This window comes from Hemitrygon akajei, chromosome 3 (assembly GCF_048418815.1).
Source record: "Hemitrygon akajei chromosome 3, sHemAka1.3, whole genome shotgun sequence".
In the NCBI taxonomy this organism is placed as follows: Eukaryota; Metazoa; Chordata; class Chondrichthyes; order Myliobatiformes; family Dasyatidae; genus Hemitrygon; species Hemitrygon akajei.
Genome location: NC_133126.1, coordinates 77,791,637 through 77,816,432, shown reverse-complemented (window position 1 = coordinate 77,816,432; position 24,796 = coordinate 77,791,637). Strand labels below are relative to the sequence as shown.

General features: G+C 40.9%; 1 protein-coding gene across 12 annotated transcripts in view; it reads left to right on the top strand.

Moving 5' to 3' along the window:
* LOC140725132 (alpha-(1,6)-fucosyltransferase) overlaps positions 1–24,796 on the top strand; it is an 839,166-nt gene that overhangs the window by 596,222 nt on the left and 218,148 nt on the right. For 8 of the 12 annotated variants that reach the window (XM_073040191.1, XM_073040188.1, XM_073040189.1 and 5 more), the window contains one exon: positions 13,002–13,447. The exons of the other annotated variants lie outside the window; for them this stretch is intronic. In XM_073040191.1, coding sequence (XP_072896292.1) covers positions 13,245–13,447 — 203 coding nt within the window. In that variant the 5' untranslated portion in view covers positions 13,002–13,244. The remainder of the gene's footprint in view (positions 1–13,001; positions 13,448–24,796) is intronic. 12 annotated transcript variants of the gene reach the window in all.

Sequence of the window (24,796 nt, the reverse complement as noted above, 5' to 3'; positions counted from 1 at the left end):
GCAGGTATTCTTGGGAATAATGCACAAGGTGCAAAATCAGTTCATCCCCCAGAGAAGGAAGGATTCAAAGGGGGGAAAGGGGCCACAATGATTGACAAAGGAAGTCAGAGATTGCATAGCATTAAAAAAAAAGGAAGTATGACAGAGCTAAGGTGAGTGGGAGGACAGATGATTGGGAAATTTTTAAGGAACAACAGAACTTAACTAAAAAGACAATACGGGGAGAAAAAATGAGGTACGAACGCAAGCTAGCCAGGAATATAAAGGAGGATAGCAAAAGCTTTTTCAGGTATGTGAAGAGAAAGAAGATAGTTAAGAACAATGTTGGGCCCTTGAAGAATGAATTGGGTGAAATTGTTATGGGAAACAGAGAAATGGCAGAATAATTGAATAAGTACTTTAGATCTGTCTTCACTAGGGAAGACACAAGCAATCTCCCGGATGGATGGATGGGCCAAGGACATAGGGTAACAGAGGAAATGAAACAGATTGACATTCGGAAGGAAATGGTGATGAGTAGACTGATGGGACTGAAGGCTGACAAATCCCCAGGTCCAGATGGTCTGCATCCTAGGGTACTAAAGGAGGTGGCCCTGGAAATTGAAGATGCATTGGTAATCATTTTCCAATGTTCCTTAGATTCAGGATCAGTTCCTGAGGATTGGAGAATGGCTAATGTTATCCCACTTTTTAAGAAAGGAGGAGGGAGGGAGAAAACAGAGAACTATCGTCCTGTCAGCCTAACATCAGTAGTGGGGAAGATGCTAGAGTCCATTATTAAAGATGAAATAGTGGCATATCTAGATAGCAGTGATAGGATTGGGCTGAGCCAGCATGGATTTACCAAGGGCAAATCATGCTTGACTAATCTATTGAAGTATTTCGAGGATGTAACCAGGAAGTTAGACAAGGGAGATCCAGTGGATGTAGTGTACCTCGATTTTCAGAAGGCATTTGATAAGGTCCCACATAGGAGATTGGTGGGTAAAATCAGAGCTCATGGCATTGGGGGGAAGATATTGACATGGATAGAAAACTGGTTGGCAGATAGAAAGCAAAGGGTAACGGTGAATGGGTGTTTCTCAGAATGGCAGGTGGTGACTGGTGGGGTGCCACAGGGCTCGGTATTGGGACCACAGCTGTTTATGATTTACAGCAATGATTTAGATGAAGGCATTGAGAATAACATCAGCAAGTTTGCTGATGATACTAAGCTGGGTGGCAGTGTGACATGTGATGAGGGTGTTAGGAGAATTCAGGGTGACTTGGATAGGTTGAGTGAGTGGGCAGATACTTGGCAGACGATGTTTAATGTGAATAAGTGTGAGGTTATCCACTTTGGGAGTAAGAACAGGAAGGCAGATTATTATCTGAACGGTGTAAAGTTAGGTAAGGGAGAAATACAAAGAGATCTAGGAGTCCTTGTTCATCAGTCACTGAAGGTGAATGAGCAAGTGCAGCAGGCAGTGAAGAAGGCTAATGGAATGTTGGCCTTTATTACAAAGGGAATTGAGTACAAGAGCAAGGAAATTCTTTTGCATTTGTACAGGGCCCTGATGAGACCACACCTGGAGTATTGTGTACAGTTTTGGTCTCCAGGGTTAAGGAAGGACATCCTGGCTATAGAGAAAGTGCAGTGTAGATTCACGAGGTTAATTCCTGGGATGTTCGGACTGTCTTACGCAGAGAGGTTAGAGAGACTGGGCTTGTACACGCTGGAATTAAGGAGATTGAGAGGGGATCTGATTGCAACATATAAGATTATTAAGGGATTGGCCAAGATAGAGGCAGGAAATATGTTCCAGATGCTGGGAGAGTCCACTACCAGAGGGCATGGTTTGAGAATAAGGGGTAGGTCATTTAGGACAGAGTTAAGGAAAAACTTCTTCTCCCAGAGAGTTGTGGGGGTCTGGAATGCACTGCCTCGGAAGGCAGTGGAGGCCAATTCTCTGGATGCTTTCAAGAAGGAGCTAGATAGGTATCTTATGGATAGGGGAATCAAGGGATATGGGGACAAGGCAGGAACCAGGTATTGATAATAGATGATCAGCCATGATCTCAGAATGGCGGTGCAGGCTCGAAGGGCCGAATGGTCTACTTCTGCACCTATTGTCTATTGTCTATTATAATAACAGGGGGACAGGAGATGGCAGATGAACTAAGTGAGTATTTTACATCGGTATTCACTCTGGAAGACACTAGCAGTGTTCCAGGTGTTCAAGGGTATGAAGGAAAAGAGGTGAGTGCATTTACTATTACAAGGCAGAAGGTACTCAAAAGCTGAAAGACTTAAGTGTAAATAAGTCACCTGGACCAGATAAACTGCACCCCAGGGTTCTGAAAGACATAGTGGTTGGATTGTGGGGGCACTGGTAATGATCTTTCAAAAATCATTGGACTCTGGCATGGTGCCAGAGGACTGGAAAATTGCAAATGTCACTCCACTCTAAGAAAGGATGAAGGCAGCAGAAAGGAAATTATAGATCAGTTAGCTTGACGTTAGTGGTTGGGAAGATGTTGGAGTTGAAGTTCTTTCAGGAAGGAGCTAGATAGGTATCGCTTTCAAGAAGGAGCTAGATAGGTATTTTATGGATAGGGGAATCAAGGTATATGGGGCAAGGCAGGAACCGGGTATTGATAGTAGATGATCAGCCATGATCTCAAAATGACGGTGCAGGCTTGAAGGGTCTACTTCTGCACCTATTGTCTATTGATAGTTAAGGATGTTATGGAGTACTTGGTGACACAGGACAAGATAGGACAAAGCCAGTATGGTTTCCTTAAGGGAAAATCTTGCCTGATGAACCTGTTGGAATTCTTTGAGGAGATTACAATTAGGATAAATAAAGGGGATGCAGTGGATGTTGTATATTTGGGCATTAAGAAGGCCTTTGATAAGGTTTCATACATGAGGTTGCTTACCAAATTAAGAGCCCATGGTATTACAGGAAAGTTACTAGCATGGTTAGAGCATTGGCTGATTGGTAGGAGACAGTGAGTAGAAATAAAAGGATCCTTTTCTGATTGGCTGCCGGTGACTAGTGGTGCTCCTCAGAGGTTAGTGTTGGGACCACTTCTTTTTATACTGTTTATCAGTGATTTAGATGATGGAATAAATGGCTTTGTTGTCAAGTTGGCAAATGATACAAAGACTGATGGAGGGGCAGGTAGTACTCAGGAAACAGGAAAACTGCAAAAGAACTTGGATAGATTAGAAGAATGGACAAGAAAGTGGCAAATGAAATATACAGTTGGTAATGCATGCTCATTCATTTTGGTAGAAGAATTAAGTGTGCAGACTATTTTCGAAACAGAGAGAAAATCCAAAAATCAAAGATACAGAGGGACTTGGCAGCCCTTGTGCAGAACACCCTAAAAGCTAACTTGGAGGTTGAGTTGACGGTGAAGAAGGCAAACACGTTCACTTTAAGAGGTCTAGAGTATAAGAGCAGGGATGTGATGCTGAGGCTTTATAAGGCACTGGTGAGCACTCAACTTGAGTATTGTGAACAGTTTTGGGTTCCTTATCTAAGAAAAGATGTGCTGGCATTGGAGAGGATTCAGAGGAGGTTCACAAGGATGATTCCAGGAATGAAAGGGTTATCATATGAGAAATGTTTGATAGCTCTGGACTGTACTCACTGGAATTCAGGAGGAAAACAGGGGATCTCATTGAAACCTTTTGAATGTTGAAAGGCCCAGACAAAGTAGATTTGAAAAGGATGTTTCCCATGGTAGGGCAGTCTATGACATGAGGGCACAGCCTCAGGATAGAGAGGTGTCCATTTAAAACAGAGATGAGGAAAAATTTATTTAGCCAGATGGTGGTGAATTTGTAGAATTTGTTACCACAGGCAGCTATGGAGGCCGGATCACTGGGTGTATTTAAGGCAGAGATTGATAGGTTCATGATTGGCCATGATATAAAGGTTACTGGGAGAAGGCCGGGGAATGGGGCTGAGGAGGAGAAAAAAAGGATCAGCCATGATTGAATAGTGGAGTAGACTTGACGGGCCAAATGGCAAATTCTGCGCCTATGTTTTATGGTCTAAGTGTCCTCAAAATTCTCCTTCACTTAGTGTTCTATCACTTATGAAGGCTCATTCTCCAAAACAAATGACCTCATCCATAATTGGGTTATTTGCATATTGTTTCAAGAGACACTCCTGCCTGCACCTAACAAATCCCTCCCTATCTAGACCAATGACCCAACTGGAATTCAGTAAGACACATTGTCAAGGTCCCTCATGGAAGGCTGGTTAGGAGCTTTGTCACATGGGATCCACAGGGAGTTGGTAATTGGACACACAACTTTCTTGGTCATAGAAAACAGCATAGTGGTGGATAGATGTTTTTCTAACTGGGAGGTCTGTGTCCCATGATGTTCCTTGGGGATCAGTTGTGAGAGCTCTTATCTGGATGAAAATGTGAAGATGGTCTGATGGTAGAGATGGAATCAGAATTGACGAAGGAGAGGCATCAGATGATATGGCAGAGAAATATGGCAAATCGTAAACTTGGGCAGAGAAATAGCAGGTGGAGTTTAGTGCAGGCAAGTGGAAGGTGTATTTTAAGAGGTCAAATGCAAGAGAAATGCATTCAGTGAATAGCAGTGATTTTTCAGGGCATTGCTGCATAGAGGTGATCTTAAGGTACACACCTTACTGAAAGTTGCAACACAGGGTGATAAAGAAGGGATGTAGCATGCTTGCCTTCATTGGTCAGGGTGTTTAGTAAAAACTGGCAAGTTGTATTACTGGTGTATAAGACTTTAGTTAAGCTACATCTGAAGTTTTGTATGCATTTCTGGTTGCCACATTACGGATGGGATGTGGAAACTTTGGAGAAAGTGTAGAAAAAGTTCACCAGGATATTGTCTGGATTTGAAAATATTAACAATAAAGAGAGTTTTGACAAACTTAGATGGTATTCTCTGGAGTGCCAGAAATAAAAAAGTGCCCTCATAGAAGTATATAAAATTATGAGAGGCATAGGTAGGGTAGATGGTCAGAGTTTGTTTCCCCAAAGTGGAAATGACATATACTTAGGGCATAGGTTAAGAAGGGCAGATTTAAAACATATATGCAAGGTAAGTTTTTTTTTGCCCAGAAAGTGAGAAGTACCTGAATCCTGCTGTCATCAAGAACTATCCTATCTAAACAATAGTATTGTTTAAGAGGTGTTTACAAATTGGGAATGGAGGAATATAGATGATGTGCAAGCACACGGGACTGGTTTAAATTGACATCATAGTTAGTACAGACATGATAGGCCAAAGGTCTCTTTCTTGCACTGAACCGTTTCTTGTATCAAAGATCAAAAAGAGACATTTTAGAAGAAGGTTTCAAAGTTTTAAAGCATCAACTGCTGCAAGCTATTATCTGGCATTCAATATGTGTAGTTACTAAGTAAAGTGAGCATAACAATAATTCTATTTTTATTCATTAGATGGGTAAATGAGGGTCAAGAAATGTTGCACGGGTTGTCAGCATTTGCATGGCCAAGGTTACTAGCAACCAATTAACCCACTGTGTGCCTATTCATGGGAGTGATGGCAGAGAAAAGGAATAATTTAAAAGCCATTAGTTCACAAAGCACACAAATATGCTGAGCAGTTTTTCACTTAGGGCAGAGCTATCTTCATTCCATCCTCATCCCCTGCCCTGCAGTTATTCCTGTTCTCCCTGAAGTGTGACTGAGATTGTAAGATAAAACACCTATTTAATTATATGTCATAACTTTGCAACAATGTTCAGTGTTCTAGCTTGCAAATAAGATTTGTTAATGTTTGCCAACAATATTAATTGGGAATATAATATAATGATAAATAGAATTAAGCACTAAAAGGAGAAATTATTGGAAATTGCAGGTCAGTGGTGTCTGAGTTTGCAAGGTATGACAGTAGAGTGATGGTCAGGTCTGTTGCTGCTCAGAATCTGGATCAGGTTTAATATCACTGACATGTGTGGTGCAAATTGTTAACTCTGCGGCCACAGTACAATGCAATATATTAAAATGGAGTAAAAGCTGTGAATTACAGTAAATATATATATTAAATTAAATAAGTAGTGCTAAAATAGAAACAAAAAAACTAGCAAGTAGTGTTCATGGGTTCAGTGTTCATTCATAAATAAGTTTGCAGATGGGAAGAAGCTGTTCCTGAATCATCTTTTACACTTCTGTACCTCCTTCTTGATGGTAGCAATGAGAACAAGGCATGACCTGGGTGATAGGGATCCTTAATGCTGGATGATGCCTTTTTGAGGCATCGCTCCTTGAAGATATCCTGGATACTACGGAGAAAGTACTCTGGATGGAATTGACTGTTTTGAACTCTCTGCAGTTTAAGTTTGATCCTGTGCAGTTGCCTCCACCCTCCCCCATACCGGACGGAGATACAGTCAGTTAGAATGCTCTCCACGGTACATCTGTAGAAATGTTTGAGTGTTTTTGGTGACATACCAAATCTTCTCAAATTTCTTTTGAAATATGGCCACTGCCGAGCCTTCTTTGTAGCTGCATCGCTATGTTGGGTCCAAGTTAGATTTTCAAGAGACATTGACAGCCAGGAACTTGAAATTGCTCACTCTTGCCACTTCTGATCCCTCTGTGAGGATTGGTGTGTGTTCCCTCCCCTTACCCTTTCTGAATTCCACAATCAGTTCTTTGGTCTTACTGACATTGAGTGCAAGGTTGTTGCTGCAACACCACTCAAATATCTTGCTCCTGTACGCCCTCTTAATACCATCTGAAATTCTGCTAACAATGGTTGTATCATCAGCAAATTCATAGCTGTTGGAAACCCTCATGTGGGCTCTGGTATTCCTGGTCCTGAACTTCATACCAAGGGGTGAAAGCTGACAGTTCCTGAATATTAGCCTGCATTTACTACAGCCGCATTGAGCTGGTGGAAAGAGGAAGAACTTAAGTACCTTCTTCACAGGCTGGAGTGTTTCATGGTCATGCCTTTCTGAGGAATTCACAGGTCTGCTAAAATTACCATCCAGCTTATGAAAGAATTGAAAATCCAAAGAGTTGAAAATTCAAATGATAAATATCTAGATTAATTAAATGGTTTCATTTAAATGCTCCCTTATTCTCATAACCTTGCAAGCATCGTCAGAAAGTTAAAAAGTTAATAAATTGGGATGAAGTTGAAGGAAATTGAGACAAAAGAAATTTAAGATCAAATTTACAAGGACTGGTGCGCATTTATAGTCAGAGCAGCTCAAAGTAAATGATACTCTTGGTGAATGTGCACTTCTCGGAAGTTACAACACTGATCCTGAATCACCGGGGAATGCTGCAGGTTTTTTCATCAAAACCTTTTGGTAAGATTTAACAGTATAATAGTCCTTTGTTGATGTAATCTTGCATGGTATTGTGAAAAAAAAAGAAGAAATATTCTGCTCCATGTATTAACTTCTCATTGCTTCATCAGCTTTATTGCTGTTAAACTGCCAAATTACTCTTTTTAACTCTTTTTAGTATGTCCACTCCGGGCAAAATAAAACAGCAAAATGTTAAAGAAAGAACTATTCTTTCATACCTCCTTTCATAGTTTTTGGAGTGCTTTGCAGCTAATGTATTGCTTTTAAGAACTGGTAGCTGTTTAGCCTTTAATATTGGATAATTGCAAAAGCACAGTCCCAAAATGACAAGTTCTAAGCCAGATAAAAGTACAAATAAAAAGATTTCTGGAAAAACCCAAGAAAATATAGTGAAAGAACAAATTATTGCCTTGTATATTGCCTCAATGCTCTCCCATTTGAAGAATAAATGTTTATTAAAGAACTAATAAAATGGCAGTATATTGAGCCATCAATAAAATGATTCATATGAGTACTTGAAATGGTCTATTAATTTTACTAATACAGAACCAATGATCCCAATGATTGTTACTAGCATAGGTACTATTATTTGACAGCTTTACATTTCTCCAAAGGAAATGCTTGACAGGCCATCAGCTAACTCGTGTGACTTCATTTATAACGACCATAAATGCAGCCCTCGTTTAGTTTGTTCACAACAGCAAGCTGCATAGATTATAAAATCCTCAGGCATGTTAGTCTTCAAGCTGGATTTATTTGCTATGTTATTCAAATTCAATGGAAAATAAAAAGCATTGGAAAATTGTGGTCATACAGCACATGGCACAGAATCCACAATTTTCATTCCAGATCCTCTGTGAGTCTAAGATATAAACGCATGAAAGCCCAGACACACAGTTATGACCAGAGGTCACTCGTGTGGAAGTGGACCTTCTCAGCTCTTGTGAGACCTGTGACAGGATTAGCTAAAGATCACAATTCTTTCACAAACCTGCTGCCAGTGTTTCAAGCCAAGTGTTTCTATGCTGCTTTCAGTTCATTTTCAACGGCATTTTTAGATCCTCTTTATTTTAAGCTTCTCACTGCGTTTTAAACTATTGCTATTTACAGACTTTGCCTGGAGCTCTACCTGAATGCTTGCAGCTTGGGCATCGCTCTGTGCAGTGCCTGGACTGATATTCAGAAGGTTAAATCAGAGTTGCTTGATCTTCTCCATTTAGGTGGGTAGCTGATGGAGCTTCTTGGTGACTGAGCTCATTTATCTGCAGCATTATTTCCAGTCAAGAGAATTCACCTTGCCCGTCCTAAGTAAATGTGCAGCACCAAGTTAGGGCATGGAACATGAATCAAGGGTCATGATACCATTGATGAATTCCATCAGCAGATGGATTTTTTTTATATATCAATGTCACGGGTTGGTTTTGTTCTTGTTCCAGCATTTAAAAGGTGTGGCTATGCTGGAGATGCAGGCTTCCATTTTGCAGGGAAAATGCTCATGAATCAAGGGCACTTTTGGGTTGTTGAAACCATGACCGTCAGTTGCTTCAAGGTAGCTGAATGTGCATTTTTGCTCTGACTGCTGCCACCCTTCACTGTGGCTCAGAGTTCCAGTGCCATCCACGGAATTGTCCATTTGCAGGGAATACCTGTGATAGTGTCCTTATACTTTCATTAGATCCACCAGGAAGGAATTTCAAACAGCAAAGCACATTGTTCACTTGAATAAGCTTCGCCTGGCTCAGTGACTGTCGAACCCAGCATTAGAAAACATGCAAAATAATTAAAAAGCAATTTAGCAAGTAGAAAGAAATAATAAACTAGCAGTATAAAATTAAATCAAACACACTTATCTTAGTATTCTTTGCAACTTTTTTCCGGCCCCTTCACTTTAACCAATGTAATTTGTCTTAATCACATATTACACATGACATTCCCTGCAGCAGAATTGAAGATTATTTAACAAATTTAAGATTAAGCTGCATTTGCTTTGGATAAACACAAGAGGTTCTGCAGATGCTGAAAATCTTGAGCAACACACAACACGCTGGATGAACTCGGCAAGTCAAGCAGTATCTATGGAAGGGAATAAGCAGTTGGTATTTTGAGCTGAGACTGGAAAAGAAGGAGGTAGAAGTCACAGTAAGAAGGCTGGGGGAGAGGTAAAGAGTACAAGTTGGCAGGCGGTAGGTGCAACCAGGCGGAGGGAAGGTGGGTGAGCGGGGTAGAGGAGATAAAGTAAGAAGCGGGAGGTGCTAGGTGGAAGAAGTAAAGGGCTGAAGAGGAAGGAATCAAATAGGAGATGAGATTGGACTGTGGGAGAAAGGGAAGGAGGAGGGAAACCAGAGGGAGGTGATGGGCAGGTGAGAAGAGAAGGGATGACAGGGTAACCAGAACTGGGAATAAAAAAAAGAGAAAAGAAGGGAATTGGGAGGAATTATTGGAAGTTAGAGAAATTGATGTTTGTACCATTAGGTTAGAGGCTATACAGTCAGAAAATAAGGCATTGCTCTCCCAACCCAAGTTTGACTTTGTTTTGGCAATTGAGGAGGCTATGGACAGATATGTTAGAATGGGAATGAATGGAAAGTTGAAATTAAGTGGGAAAACAGCAGGAGATCTTCCATTTGGATGTCAGTTTATCATGGTCATGATGGTTTGCTAATGTTGTATGATATACCACCTTCACCTTGAGATTATTGAAAAACTGTGTGATGATTCAAATCCAGTGTTTATTGAGTAATCCAGTATGAAACTTTGGGTATTGAAAGAACAGATGTAGATTAATTTGCAGATTATTCACATTCTTCTGCGATTAGTAAAGTAAAATGTTAATTTGTTTCCATTCGCATATAATTCTGTGTTAAGCAGTATTGTTTAAATATAATGTTTTTATTTTGTTTTGTCACAACAAAAGAGGTCCACAGGTCCTAAGTGCTGATTTACGTTGTGAATGAAGAAAAGGGTCTTCCAGGGCATATCTACTAAACTCTGTGCTTGCACTAATTTCAAGGCTGAGTGGTAGTTCTTGAGCTGAAATTGTCATGCATTGAAGTGACTTCTGGAGCTCAGTAACATAAAGCAGGGTATGAAAACTGATCAGCAGCAGACGGCTAAGAATGAGGTTGGTGGAATGGATTGATGGGTGAAAAAAGATTTGGTACAGGAGCACAAGATTATAATTGCTTGAGCTAGTGGAGGTGGGGGGGAAGCTGTGAAATGTAGAGAAGTAGTTTGCATTCACAAGCATTTCAAAGACTGGGTCCACAGGTACAACCTGCTGAGCAAAAGACAGAAGGGGAAATAGAAGGAAAGATTTGCTCATGTGGAGTTATGCTCAGAAATTTACTGCCAGTAAAATTGAAGGAAGCAGGGCTTTCAAAAGGGAAAATGATTTGCTGAGCTACAGTACAGGGAAACAACTGGGGAATGAGATTGAATCAATTTCCCTGCAAGGATTCAGCGTGGTTTCAAGGAGGTGAATGGCTGCTTCCTGAACTACAACAACTGTATCATGAGATTCTCAGATTCTCTAAACAGAAGGTTGAGAGGTAGTGTGTTGGTGAAGGAAGAACTCTCCATAGACTGGGCTAGTGTCTGAGATATTCATCGTCCTCATTACATAACCTTCTTATTCTAGTCCCACCAACACTTAATTGTCAACCATCTGCTTGATTCCTCCAGCTTCCATGGCTCCTTTAATTTTCCATCACCACTGCTTGATACCCACTCTCTCTTTCTTTCCACATGCTATTTCCAACCCTTCATTTTCTGTCTGTCCCTATCCCTCACAATCAGCTGCATGACTATATGCCTAACATCTGCCCTCAACCCTCTCACTCCCAGAGCCAACATTCGATACACTCTCTCTCACTGACCAGCCTGTCAAAGTCACCCTGTACTAATAGACTGAGCACTATCCTGCCTCCAAATTTACCCACACCACACAGGTTCCCACACCTCCAATCATACTAAGCAATCCCCTTGGCATGTTCACCCAACTTCACCTGCACCTATCTGATGGGGTTTTTAATTTTTTTTGGGGGGGAGGTTCTGGGATCACTGACAAGACGAGTATTTGTACTCATCCTCCATTGCCCTTGAGAAAGTAGAGTTGAGCCACCTCCTTGAACTACTGCAGTTGAAGGTACTCCTACAGTGCTGTTGGGTGCAGACATCCAAGATTTAGACCAAGTAGTGATGAATAACAAAAGATATATTTCCAAGTCAGGGTAGTGTACGTTGTCGAGTGAGATTTGTGGGTAGTGGTGTTCCCGTGCATCCACTGAGTGGTGTCCTTGATGGCTGAAGCTGCAGTTTGTGTGATGCTGTCACAGTAACCTGGCTGAGTAACTGCAGGACAATTTGCAGATGGTGCATGCTGCAGCCACTCTGCACTGCTGGGGGAGGGAATGCGCTGTTCGGTGGAGGTATGAGTCAAGAAGATTGCTTTGTTCTAAACAATGCCAAGTTTCTTGACAATTGTAAGTGCACTCATTCAGTACAGTGGAGAGTGTTCTATCAATCTCTTGTGCTTTTGTTGATGGTGGAAAGGTCTGCAGACAAGGCATGCTCTTGTAAGTATTTATATGGTTGGACCAGTTTCATTTCTTGTAAATCATCATCTCCTGGATACTGGTGAAAGAGGACTTGACAACGATAATTCCATTGAATGTCAATGGTGGGTGCTTAGACAGACTTTTTATTGAAGGTAGCCATAGACTGCCATGTAAACGCATGAGTGTTACTCACCACTGACCAACCTATGCCAGGACATCTCACTGCAAGCAGTCATGGGCCACTTCAGAATTGTGAATGAAATTGAACGTTGTGCAATCATCAACAAACATCAACATTCCAATTTTGTAATAGAAGATAGGCTCATGGGTGAAGTGGTTTGTAGATCACTGGGACTACAACATTGTCCTGAGGAGCTTTTGTGATGATATCATGGGATAGCAATGGTTGACCTCCAACAATGACAATTACTGTGTGGATATGATGCTGATGAATGGAGATACTCTCTTAATTTCCTTTGTTTTGCCAGTGCTACTTGACGCTACACTCTTTTAGATGCTGCCTTAATATCAGGGACATTTCTTCTCATTTTACTTTGAGACTTCAGCTCTTGGATCACTTTCTAAACCAAGGATATGACAAAGAAGACAGCTGAATGGTCCTGGCATATCCAAAATTCTTGTCAGTGAATAAGCGCCCCTTGATAGCACACTTGAAGACATCTGCTTTTTAAAAGGATGACCTTTTACATTTCATGTCAGAATTTGATAATGTTTTAGAATGGTATAAAAGGATCTTTACCTCTGTGTACTATGTCCAAGTGTAATTTCAATTCCGCTTTATTGTTCCAGTTCAAATGAAATGTACTCTCTCTCCTTCCAGCAGCCTCTGCTGCTGCTGCCAATATGTTGCCTTTACAGCTCAAGCCAGTCTCTAGATGAATGTTTTTTGTAGCGTTTGTCTGAAATAGTATTTAAATGTGCACTGTAGATTATCCACATGAACTTTTGGATCTCTCAGGCTAGGTAAAGATATCTGGCCTTTTTCCATACAACAGTGTCTAGGCTTTCAGTGAAATTGCTTTCTTATGTGGACTATTATCGGCAAGTTATATAATTAATCCAATTAAGGGTTCTTTTTCTTCTCTTTCTGCAGAGTATCGAAATGGGAGGCTTTTAATAAGAGAATTTGTTGGTTGTCAAATCAAGAGGAAGCTTTATTTGGGGAGGAAAAAAAGAGTGCTACAAGAAATTCTAGGAGCTTATCTGATTGCTGGGACAATGCTTTGAGGGAGTGGAAGACAGAACCTCATTCATCTCGGCACAGATCCCGTAAGCATGCCAGCTCCTGACCTGTGAACAGCTGCTGTGGAGTACGGAGAGAGCTGACCAGCTGAAGATGCGACCATGGGCCAGCTCCTGGAGATGGATTATGTTGATCCTTCTTGCCTGGGGGACTTTGCTGTTCTATATAGGCGGGCATTTAGTCAGAGACAGCGACCAACCAGATCGCTCCAGCAGAGAACTGTCCAAGATACTTGCAAAACTTGAACGTTTGAAGCAACAGAATGAAGATCTTCGGAGGATGGCAGAGTCTCTGAGGTGGGTAGATGGGGTGTGTGCTCTGACTTCACTGAAGACTTTCAAAGGGAATTTTGCATGCAATTTAGTAAAGTCAGGAGAGAGACTGCAGCGGGGATATATTTAACAATTCATTGTGCTAGCTATTATTTTGCAGAAATATTCATAACTGCTTGTTAGTGAGGAAAGTGATGCTCTTGAAATGCTCAAGTGAGAGAAGAAAATAATTTATATATAGTACCTCTTAAAATATAAGTATCCCATTGATATATTTATAATCTATAAATAAACTATGACTGGGATGCTTAATATAGAGACCTAAATGTCTCAGTGTAACTGCTTTATATTGTGGTTTAAATCTACTATGTTGTACGGTGAGTGTGATGATGGATTCTATTATTTAAGAAGTGAGGGAGAAAACAATTGCAGAGCTGTTGATTTAGAATCGCTTATGGGGATGTTACTGCGCTCTGTCATAAGGCATTTTATGATTGTGCACTTGACAAGTACAGGACTGCACGGACGATTGGCATGGAATTACGAAGCATAGGTCATCTCCAAGTCATGTAGATGATTTTTATTTTTATGACCACAACAAGTTAGCTACCGGGATACTTTTCCCACCCTCCTCACTCCTTGAAATTTGTGAAATTGGGCCACAAGGGTTTTCTTTTGGCGCTTAGCGTAATTCTGGATCAGAAAAGATCAAAAATGAAAACTGGTGGAACAGGAGGAGGTGGATTAGGTTGAACGATAGGAGACTAAGAATGGGAAAAGAAACATCCTTGTGTCAAAGTTAATGAGCAAGTTTCCCTTCGTGGGATCTCAGCTTTTTGCCACATTTAGTAATGACTTCAAGAAGGAGTGATGTATGCAGGAGGTTAGAAAATTCTGGCTCAAATCAGGAAATTTTAAATAAATACCACCAGATTTTATTGTAGGACAGCAAAGGAAATCAGGTGTCCATGTGAGCAAGTCAGTAAGAGGAAGTGGAGTAGACCAAGAATCTGTCAAGTGTAATATCACTATTTATTTAATGTACTTTGGGAAATAATACCTGGAAGTATAACTTTATTGCTTTTGAGCCAGGATAGAATTATGTTCAACATAGAGCAGTGCATTTGAAGAAAAATTGTGTATCTGGAGAAGTGGCAGTGAAGAGTTACTGATGACATGATGACGTTAAGTTCAAATTTAACTATTCAATCATGAATACCCATGAAAACAATCAAACAAAACAGTTACGAGCAAGAGGAAATCTGCACATGCTGGAAATCCAAGCAACACACACAAAATGCTGGAAGAACTCAGAAGACCAGGCAACATCTATGGAAAAGAGGAAACAGCCAACATTTCAGGCAGAGACCCTTCAGAATGGATTTTTTAGTATCTCTGCCAACTAGTAAATAAAACAGTGTTACTCTGGAGCCAAGGTGCAAACCACTGTATCAACGGTCATACACAGCACAAGGCAAGTATAGCACATATGAAAGAGCAGTAAAATAGAGTCAAAATAGAGCAGTAAAATATAGTAAAGTGGGACCTGTGGCTTCTGTACCACATCCTGATAGTAGCAGCGAGAATAGAGCATGGCCTGGATAGTGGGAGTCCTTGATGATTTATGCTGCTTTCCTGTGACGGTACTCCACGTAAATGTGCTCAATGGTGGGGAGGGCTTTAAATGTGATGGACTAGGCTGTATCCATTACCTTTTGTCGTTTTCTTTTCATTCAAGGACATTGGTATTGTCATACCAGGCCATGATGCAGTCAATCGGTATACTCTCCACTGCGCATCTATAGAGGTTTGCCAGAGTTTTAGATTGCATGCTGAATGGGTTCAGATGTTGAAGAAAGTAGAGGCATTGCTATGCCTTCTTTGTAATGGCAGTTACATGCTGAACCTAGGACAGATCCTCTAAAATGATAAAGTTAAAGTAGCTGACTCTCACCACCTCTGATCCCCTGGTGAGGACCGACTCATTGACCTCCTGTTTTCCTTCTCCAGTAATCAGTAATCAGCTCTTCGGTTTTTCTGACATTGAGTAAAAGGTTGTTGGTGCGGCACCATTAAGCCAGATTTTCAATCTCCCTTCTATATGCTGAGTTGTCACCACCTTTGATTCATCCCACAATAGTGGTGTCGTCAGCAGATTTAAATGCAGCATTGGAGCTGTACTTAGCCATGTAGTCATAAATACAAAGTGACTAGAGCAGGGGGCTAAGCACACAGCCTGTGGTGTACCTGAGCTGATGGATTTTGTGGAGGGGTTGCTGTTGCCAATCCGAACATACTGGAGTCTGTGAGTGAAGAAATCAAGAATCCAGTTGAACAAGGAAGTATTGATGCTCAAGTCTTGGAGCTTATTGATTAGTTTTGAGAGGATGATGGTATCACACTCTCAAAACTAATCATACACATTAATGAAGGACTAATATAGAAAATACTCTTAGATTCTTTATTTCTGCATGCATTTCACAATCATTGGCAAGAGAAAAAAGCTTAATGTCTTACTCAGAATCTCAGTTGATTTAGGCAGAAAAGACTTGGGGTTCTCTGGAGCAAGGGGCCAGGAATCTGGTTTTGTTTGTAAAATGTCATCTGAGCAAAATAAGGGTATCTGATCTGTGACCATGTGGCAAGGCATAGCTCAAACACCATCTATGAATAGGCCGATAACACAACTATCGTTGGCGGGATTTCAGATGGTGCCGAGCTGACGAGTAGTGTCACAGCAACAGTCTCACACTTATTGTCAGTAAGATCAAGGAATTGATTGTGGACTTCAGGAAGGGGAAGTCTTGGGAATACATACCAGTCCTCATTGAGGGACAGCAGTGGAATGGATGAGCAGTTTTGAGTTCCTGGGTGTCAACATCTCTGAAGATCTATCCTGGGCTGAGTATATTGATGCAATTACATAAAAGACATGACAGTGGCTATGTTTCATTAGGAGTTTGAGGAGACCTAGTATGTCACCAAGGACTCAAGCAAATTTCTACAGATGTACCTTGGAAAGCATTCTAACTAGTTGCATCACTGGTGTGGAGGGGACATTGCACAGGATTGGGAAAAGCTGCAGGAAGTTGTAAACTCAGTTAGCTCCAAAATAGGCCCTAACCCCACCCCAGCATCAAGGATACCTTCAAAAGGCAATTTATAGTTTTTTCTTGTTATTATGTATTGCAATATACTGCAGCTGCATAACAACAAATTTCACAACTTATGCCAGTGATAGTAAATCTTATTCTGATTCTGAGTTGAATTATGTTTACTATTTTCAAAAAGGAAACATGATTATTTCTCATAATTAGCATTGCATTTTATTAAGTAAACACTTTCTCTTACATTGAAAGGAACTTCAGAGGACTGATTTGCCATTTCTAATGAATTACATTGATTGAGTGAATGAGTATCCAGGAGTGAATGATACATGTTATCAATTCCCCCACCTAGTGGAATCACCAGCATTTAGCTGATTAAACAGCAGAAGATCTTGGACTACTAGACATGCACTGTCACTTGCAGAGTATTGGACATATAGATAGATGTGGAAGGCAGGACTGGTCAGTTCACTGTGGGCACCAACTTTGAGGCCCAGTCTTGCTGAGGTTCCTCAACATTAATTGCCCCTCACATCTGCAGGATCCAAGACTCTTAGTGGGAATCGGAAGGCTTTCGATAAAGAGGCAGAATGGAAATGTTGCTTTATTTTTTAAAAATCACTTCAGCTTTAAAGTTTTTAACTGTTGATGCTTTTGGAATGTTTTAGGGACCATTATTGGTATTTTTCAATGGTTCAGAGAGACAATAAAATAAGTGAAATGAAATCCCTCTCAGTTGTTACATTCATGAAATCAACTTTGCTGGCTGTCAACAGATTTAGGGCAATTTCTAGGGGTGGTACTGCGTCACTGTGGCCCAAAAGACTAGGTCACTGCTGAAGTTATATGACTGGAAAGCTGGACACCAAGAAGCAGTACATTTGGCCCTCCATATCAGGATCAAATAATACAGGCATGGGATTAGGGAGAAGGGAACTAAGGGCAGTATTTTTTGTAGTAGGGACTAGAGCAGAGGATCTATTTTCTGAGGTAATCTGAGCAATGTGTTACCTACAGAATGCTCTTGCTGGAACAGGTTTAGTTGTACCTGTAATCTTTACTACTCCGTAACTGAAAGTCTGCAAAATCCAAGAAAAAAAAACTGGCAGTTCCAAGTTGACTCTTCAGTCACACAACATTCTGACTTTGACATAACTGAGATACCCGCCTTCTTCACTGGTCCAGAAGCCTTAAACTGTCTGTTTAAAAATAAACTGGGGATACCTTTGCCATGCAGTGAAAGAAGACTGATCACTATTGCTTCTCAAGGCAAAAAGGCAAAAGATTTTCAACAAGTTGATAGCATTTTCTGTATGCCGAGAATGAACTCCATAAAAGAACATCTAATCCATCTGAAAGTGGGGTTTCCATCTCCAAAATGACGCACAGTTGTTTTTTTTAATCACCTTTGTTTAAATGACTTGGTGCCAAGAGACAAAAGACATTCGGAACTAGCAATGGATGTGAGAACACTTTCAGTCTTCCACATTCCCACTTGGTGTTCAGAGCAATGTTCTTCAACGGGCTTGGACTGTGTTGATGTGTTAGAGCTGGCAAAACTAAAGGCTTCCTCAAGCCATTGTGGTTTAACAAGGAGGTAAGTTTTCAATTCTGAAGGCATTGTGCTCTGTGTCTTGTAGGATTTCTTGTAGTGTTTCCTGTGAGTTGTCTAGGGCACCTTGATCTTTGCTTATTAAGTGACCTTATTCTTGGCATGGCTAATCCTTTAAGGCCACCGGCCAAAGTGTAGCATCTAGGTAAATTATATAACAATGAAAGTTTCTAAATCAAATTGACATCACTTGTTTTCATTTGTGTGTGTGTGTGTTTTTTTTACTTACTTTCTAATCTATTTGTTGGACTGTGCCCAATCAGCAGGAGGAGCAAGAGAAGAAGCAACAATTTCACTTAGGTACGCGGGTAAAGATTTAAAAAAAGGTAGTGCTTCATGGCAGTCTTCAGAATTGGACTGCATCCAATCAGTGGGAGCGCGAGAAGAAGCAATGATTTCACTTGGATATGCGGCTGAAGATTAAAAAAGGCAGCACTTCACAGGTGCAGATTGGCATGTATGATATTGTGAGCATCACTGAATCATGGCTGAAGAAGATTATAGCAGGGAGCTTAACGTCCAAGGATAAACATTGTATTGAAAGGACAGGCAGATAGCCAGAGAGGGAGCTGGGTGGCTCTGTTGGTAAAAAAAATCAAATCAAATCATTAGAAAGAGGTGATATAAGATCAGAAGGAGTAGAATGTTTATAGGTAGACCTAAGAAACTGCAAGTGTAAAAAGACCCTGATGTAGAAAACAGTAACAAAGATATGGTTTACAAATTATAATCAAAAGGACAATGTTACAATAGTCATAGGGTATTTCAATATGCAGGTAGATAGAGAAAACCAGGTTGGTGCTGGATCCCAAGAGGGGGATGTTTGTAGAATGCCTGCAAGTTGGCTTTTTAGAGCAGCTCATGATTTAGCCCACTTGGGAACCAGCTATTCTGGATTGGGTGTTGTGCAGTGAACCAGAGCTTCAGGAGAGAACTCTTAGGGGACGTTGATCATAATATGATAGAATTCACTCTGCAATTTGAGAAGGAGAAGCTGAATCAGATGTATCAGTATTACAGTGGAGTGAAAGGAATTACAGAAGCATGAGAGAGGAGCTGGCCAAAATTGAAAATTGATTGCAAGGAAACAGTAGAAGGGATGATGGCAGAGCAGCAATGGCTGGAGTTTCTAAAGAGCGATTTGGAAGGCGCGGGATAGATACATCCCAAGAAAGAAGAAATATTCTAAACTTAAAATGGCTGTCAAGGGAAGTCAAAGCCAACATAAAAGACAGAGTGGGCATATAATAAAGCAAAAATTAATTGGAAGTTAGAGGATTGTGAAGCTTTTAAAAGCCAACAGAAGGCAACTAAAAAAAGTCATAAAGAAGGAAACGATGGAATACGAAGACAAGCTAACCAGTAATATTAAAGAGTATACCAAAAGTTTCTATAAAGAGTAAAAGAGAGGTGAGAGTAGATATCGGAATGCTGAAAAATGATGCTGCAGGGTTAGTGATGAAGGACAAGGAAATGGTGGGCATACTGAATAAGTATTTTGCATCAGTCTTCACAGTGCAAGACACTAGAAGTACGCCAGAATTTCAAGAGTGTAAGCGGGCAAAAGTGAGTGAAGTTGCCATTACAAGGGAGAAGGAGCTTGGGAAACTGAAAGGTCTGAAGGTAGGTAGCCAGTGAGAAAACTACACTTTGCAGAGTGGGAGCCATTTGAAAGCTGCAAGTCTCTTTGAGATTGAGTCATTGTTTGAAGTAGCGAATGAGAGACTGACATCTTGCAGGGCAGGAGCCATTTGAAAACTGCAAATTTCATCAAGGATATGTCATATTTGAGCCAATAAAAAGAAAAGTGGTGTAAACGGAGATGACATTATTGGAGTGAGCATTGTGTGAGTGGGCAGTGAGTTGTCTAGTTTTGGCTCAACCGAATTGGGTGAGAACAGGTTTGGGCAAGCACAGGCAGTTCTAAGTAACTTACCAGTATTTTTTTCTTTCAATACATAGCTAGTGTGCTGAGGATGGGTCCAGAGTTCATGGTATGTTCTATGTGTGAGATGTAGGAACTCTGGGAGACCTCTAGTCTCCCTGATAACTGTATCTGCATGAAGTGCACTGAGCTCCAGCTCTTTAGAGACTGTGTTAAGGAACTGGAGCTGCACCTCAATGACTCTCAGCTCATATGGGAGAATAAGGAGGTAATGGATAGGAGCTACAGAGAGGTTGTCACCCCTAAGTTGCAGTAGGTAGTTATCTGGGTGACAGCCAGGAAAGGGAAAAGAGTACCCCTGTGGCCATTGTCCCCAACAGTAAGCATAATGCTCTGGACACTGTCGGGTGGCGGGGGAGGGGGGCACCAGGGTGTAGCCATGGCGAGCAGGTCTCTGCCACTGAGTCTGGCTCTATGGATCTGAAGGGAAGTGGGGAGATGAGGAGTACAGTAGTAATAAGAGATTCCATTGTTGGGGGTGCAGTCTGTGGATGTGCTAATCCTGATGCTATTTTGTATTGAGATTGGGTCCACAGCATTTTAAAGGGGGAGGGTGAAGAGTCCAGTTTTGAAAAGTGCTGTGAAGCACTGCCTTTTTTAATCTTCAGCCACGTTCCTTAGTGAAATCACTGCTCCTTCTCGTGCTCCCTCTCACTGATTGGGTGCAGTCCAACTCTGAAGACTGCCACAAAGCGCTGCCTTTTTCAATCTTCAGCCACATTCCTCAGTGAAGTTGCTGATTCCTCTTTTGCTGCCACTCACAGTCCAGCAAATAGATTAGAAAGTTTAAAGAAATGCACAAACCTTGATTTAACTTAGTAGATTTCACAGTAATGTTTATAACTGGATGCTATACCTTAGCCCAGGGGTGTCAAACTCATTTTAGGTCACGGGCCGGATTGAGCAAAATGCAGCTTCATGCGGGCCGGATCAGTCGGACGCGTGCGAACGCAGCTTTCGTTGCCTCTGTTTTTTTCAGCCTGCTCTCATGTGTCTCAGTCTCTGCTATAACTACAAAGTGTTTCACTTTACAAATTCCGTTTCTTATGAAGAAGACTGCCGAGCAAGACTGCCGAATAAACACTAAAAACCCTGAAAACCTGGTACCTGAATAAAATCAGCATTAGCCATATCATACGCCATAGGCGCTTCGATTACTGGGGCCAGCTTTAATAGTAATTAGATATTATCTCGCGGGCCAAAGATAATTCCACCGTGGGCCGGATTTGGCCCACGGGCCTTGAGTTTGACATACCGTAGATTCCGGATTTTAAGCCGCTACTTTTTTCCCACATTTTGAACAGCTTTGAACTCTGCGGCCTTTAATACGGAGCGGCTAATACATGATTTTTTTCATGCCGCCAAAAACATTTTGCCTCGTAACAGTAGACCAATAAAATTGATGAGTAGTTTACAGAGGTCCAATGAAATTGTACGATAAATCAAGCGCACTTTCACAATTAAATTATTGTAAATCAGTCATTTGTACTCACCCTCATCAACATGGAAAACACTCGAAGAAAAGCATTGTGCTGCCTTTATGGCAGTTATTTAGTTTATAATATTTTCGCTTAGTAATTCATTTTCTAGAACTGTTTTAACTATATTTGTTTTCTGTACTACGTCGCGGGATGCTATGACGTCACACCCGGTTTCGCCGCGTCTTGTGGGAAAAATGCCGGTTTGCGATAAACGGGACGGCGGGGGGGAGCGGCGGAGCGGCTTTGGATCTGAGCGAACGCTGCTTTTAAGTTAAAGGCGATCAATAACTTTTCCTTGTAGGCTGCAGTATATATATTTTTTACCAGTCGTTAGGAGATATTGGAATGTTGTTCAGTAAAAAAGTATACGCAACGTATATTTAAAAGTAGCCGTGTTACAGGCACGGTTCGAAAAAAAGCATTTGCAATATGTATTTGTTTTTGTTACCATATGGATTTAATTAAAAGTTAAAAAATCCTCACGTGTAATATCTTTCTGTGTAAGTATCTCATATTACAACGTGGGACACCTGCGGCCTAAAATCCGGTGCGGCCTGTACAAGTAAAAAATTGATTTTATTTCTAAAATTAGAGCCTGCGGCTTTTAATCAGGTGCGCTCTGTAGTCCGGAATCTACGGTATATGCCTTAGCCAGTCACCATAAAGGATTAGCCATGCCAAGAAGAAGGTTTCATGATATATATTAGTACCAGTGACATAGGTATGAAATAGGAGGAGTTCCTGAAAAGAGAATACAGGGAGTCAGCTAGAAAGCTGAAAAGCAGGACTTCCAGGGTGGTAATATCTGCATTGCTGCCTGTGAGACATGCCAGTGAAGGTGAGAACAGGATGATGTAGTAGATGAATATATCTACAGGCTGAGGAACTGGTGCAGGGGGCAGTGTTTCAGATTTCTGGACCATTGGAATCTGTTCTGGAGAAGATATGACCTGTACAGAAAGGACGGGTTACACCTGAACCCCAGGGGGACAAATGTCCTTGCATGCAGGATGCTAGCGCTGTTGGGGAGGGTTTCAACTAATTTGGCAGCAGGATGATGGGGCTAAAGATGAGGCAATTGGAATACAAGTACGTAGATGCAGGATGTGGTGAGATTTTGAGGAAAAACAGGAAGGTGATAGGACAACATAAGAATATAAGAAATAGGAGCAGGAGTAGGCCATCTGGCCCATCGAGCCTGCTCTGCCATTCAATAAGATCATGGATACCTACCTTTTCCCCACAACCTTTAATTCCCCTACTATGCAAAAATTGCTGTCAGTGGGATGAGTTGAAGTGTAACATGGGGGCGAAATCAAAAATGATGAACAATATGTAACTTAAGATGTTATATTTGAATGCATACGGTATACAGAATACGGAAGGCAGTAGAAAGGAAATTATAGGCCAATTAGCCTGACTTCAGTGGTTGAAAAGATGTTGGAGTCCATTCTTGAGGTTTCAGGGAACTTGGTACATTGATAAAATAGGCTGAAGTCAGCAAGGTTTCCTTGAGGGGAAACTTTGCCTGACAAAGTGTTGGAATATTTTGAGGAAGTAACAGGCAGGATAGAGAAAGGAGAGTCTGTGGACGTTGTTTACTTGGATTTCCAGAAGGCTTTTGACAAGGTGCTGCACATGATATTTACAGGAAGGATACTAGCATGGATAGAAAATTGGCGGACAGGCAGGAGGCAAAGAATGGGAATAAAGTGGGTCTTTTTGGTTTGCTGCCAGTAATTAGTGGTGTTCCGCTGTAGTCGCTGTTGGGACTGCTTCTTTTTACGTTACATGTGAATGAGTTGGATGATGGAATTGATGGCTTTGTGACCAAGTTTGTGGATACATGGAGGGTAAGTGGTGTTGAGAAAACAGGGAGTCTGCAGAAGGACTTAGGCAGATTGAGAGAATGGGCAAAGAACTGACTGATGTAATATAGTGTAGAGACGTGTATGGTCATGCACTTTGGTAGAAGGAACAAAGATGTAAACTATTTTCTAAATGGGGAGAAAATTCAAAAATAAGAGGTGCAAAGGAAATTGGAGTCCTTGTACAGGATTTCTAAAGGTTAACTTGTAGGTTTGAGTCAAAGGTAAGGAAGACAAATGCAATATTAGCATTTGTTTCATGAAGAATAGAATATAAGAACAAGGGTGTAATACTAAGGCTTTATAAAGCATTGGTCAGACCATTCTTGGAGCATTCTAAGCAGTTTTGGGCCCTTTATCTAAGAAAAAATGTGCTGGTGTTTGAGAGGGTCCAGAGGAGATTCACAAGAATGATTCTAGAAATGAAAGAGTTAACATATTGGGAACATTTTATGGCTCTGTGTCTGTAACTCACTGGAATTTAGAAGAATAAGGGGGAATTTCATTGAAACCTATGGAACATTGAAAGGTCTGGATGGAGTGGATGTAAGGATGATGGTTCCTATAGTTTGGGAGTCTAGGACCAGAGGGCACAGCCTCAGACTAGAGGGACATTCGTTTAGAACAGAGATGAAGAGAAATTTCTTTAGCCAGAGGAGAGCGAATTTGTGGAATTCATTGCCATAGACAGCTGTGCAGGAGAAGTCACTGAGTATATCTAAAGCCGAAGTGCATAGGTTCTTGATTCGTCAGTGTGTTAAAAGTACAGAGAAAAAGCAAGTGCATATGGTTGAGAGGGACAATAAATCTGTTATGATGGAATGGTGCAGCAGATTCGATGGACTGAGTGGCCTAAGTTTGCTCCTATGTCTTATGGTCTAAATTAAGATGTTAGATCTATCGTGTCCACAGCTCCGTATGTTCAATACTGCTATATGCTCTATTCATGCAGATTGCTTCCTTGTACCTCAAAAGCTTGATCAGATGTATTGTAAACTGAGAGTACTATGTCCATATCCTATAGTGAGTGCTTTGGAATTAGTCTATTGCTATTATATAAAAAATTAAAAAGTAAAATAAAATAGAAAATAATAATAAATAATGTATCCAATGTTAATAATTTGGCTTGGGGTGATGTGTTAAATATTCATGAATACTTTCAGTGGTTTTAAAGTCTGGTTTCTTTATCCCCAGAAGAATTAATATGTGTCTCTTCAATCCACAGCACAGGCACTAGTCAAGTGAGGCTAATTACAATATAATTTAGAATAAAATCCAGTTGTTAGTTGATTAGTTACAATTTTAGATTTGCTGAGTTTTAATGGAAGTACTGTGCTTAAGTGTTGCTTTTGCATTTTGG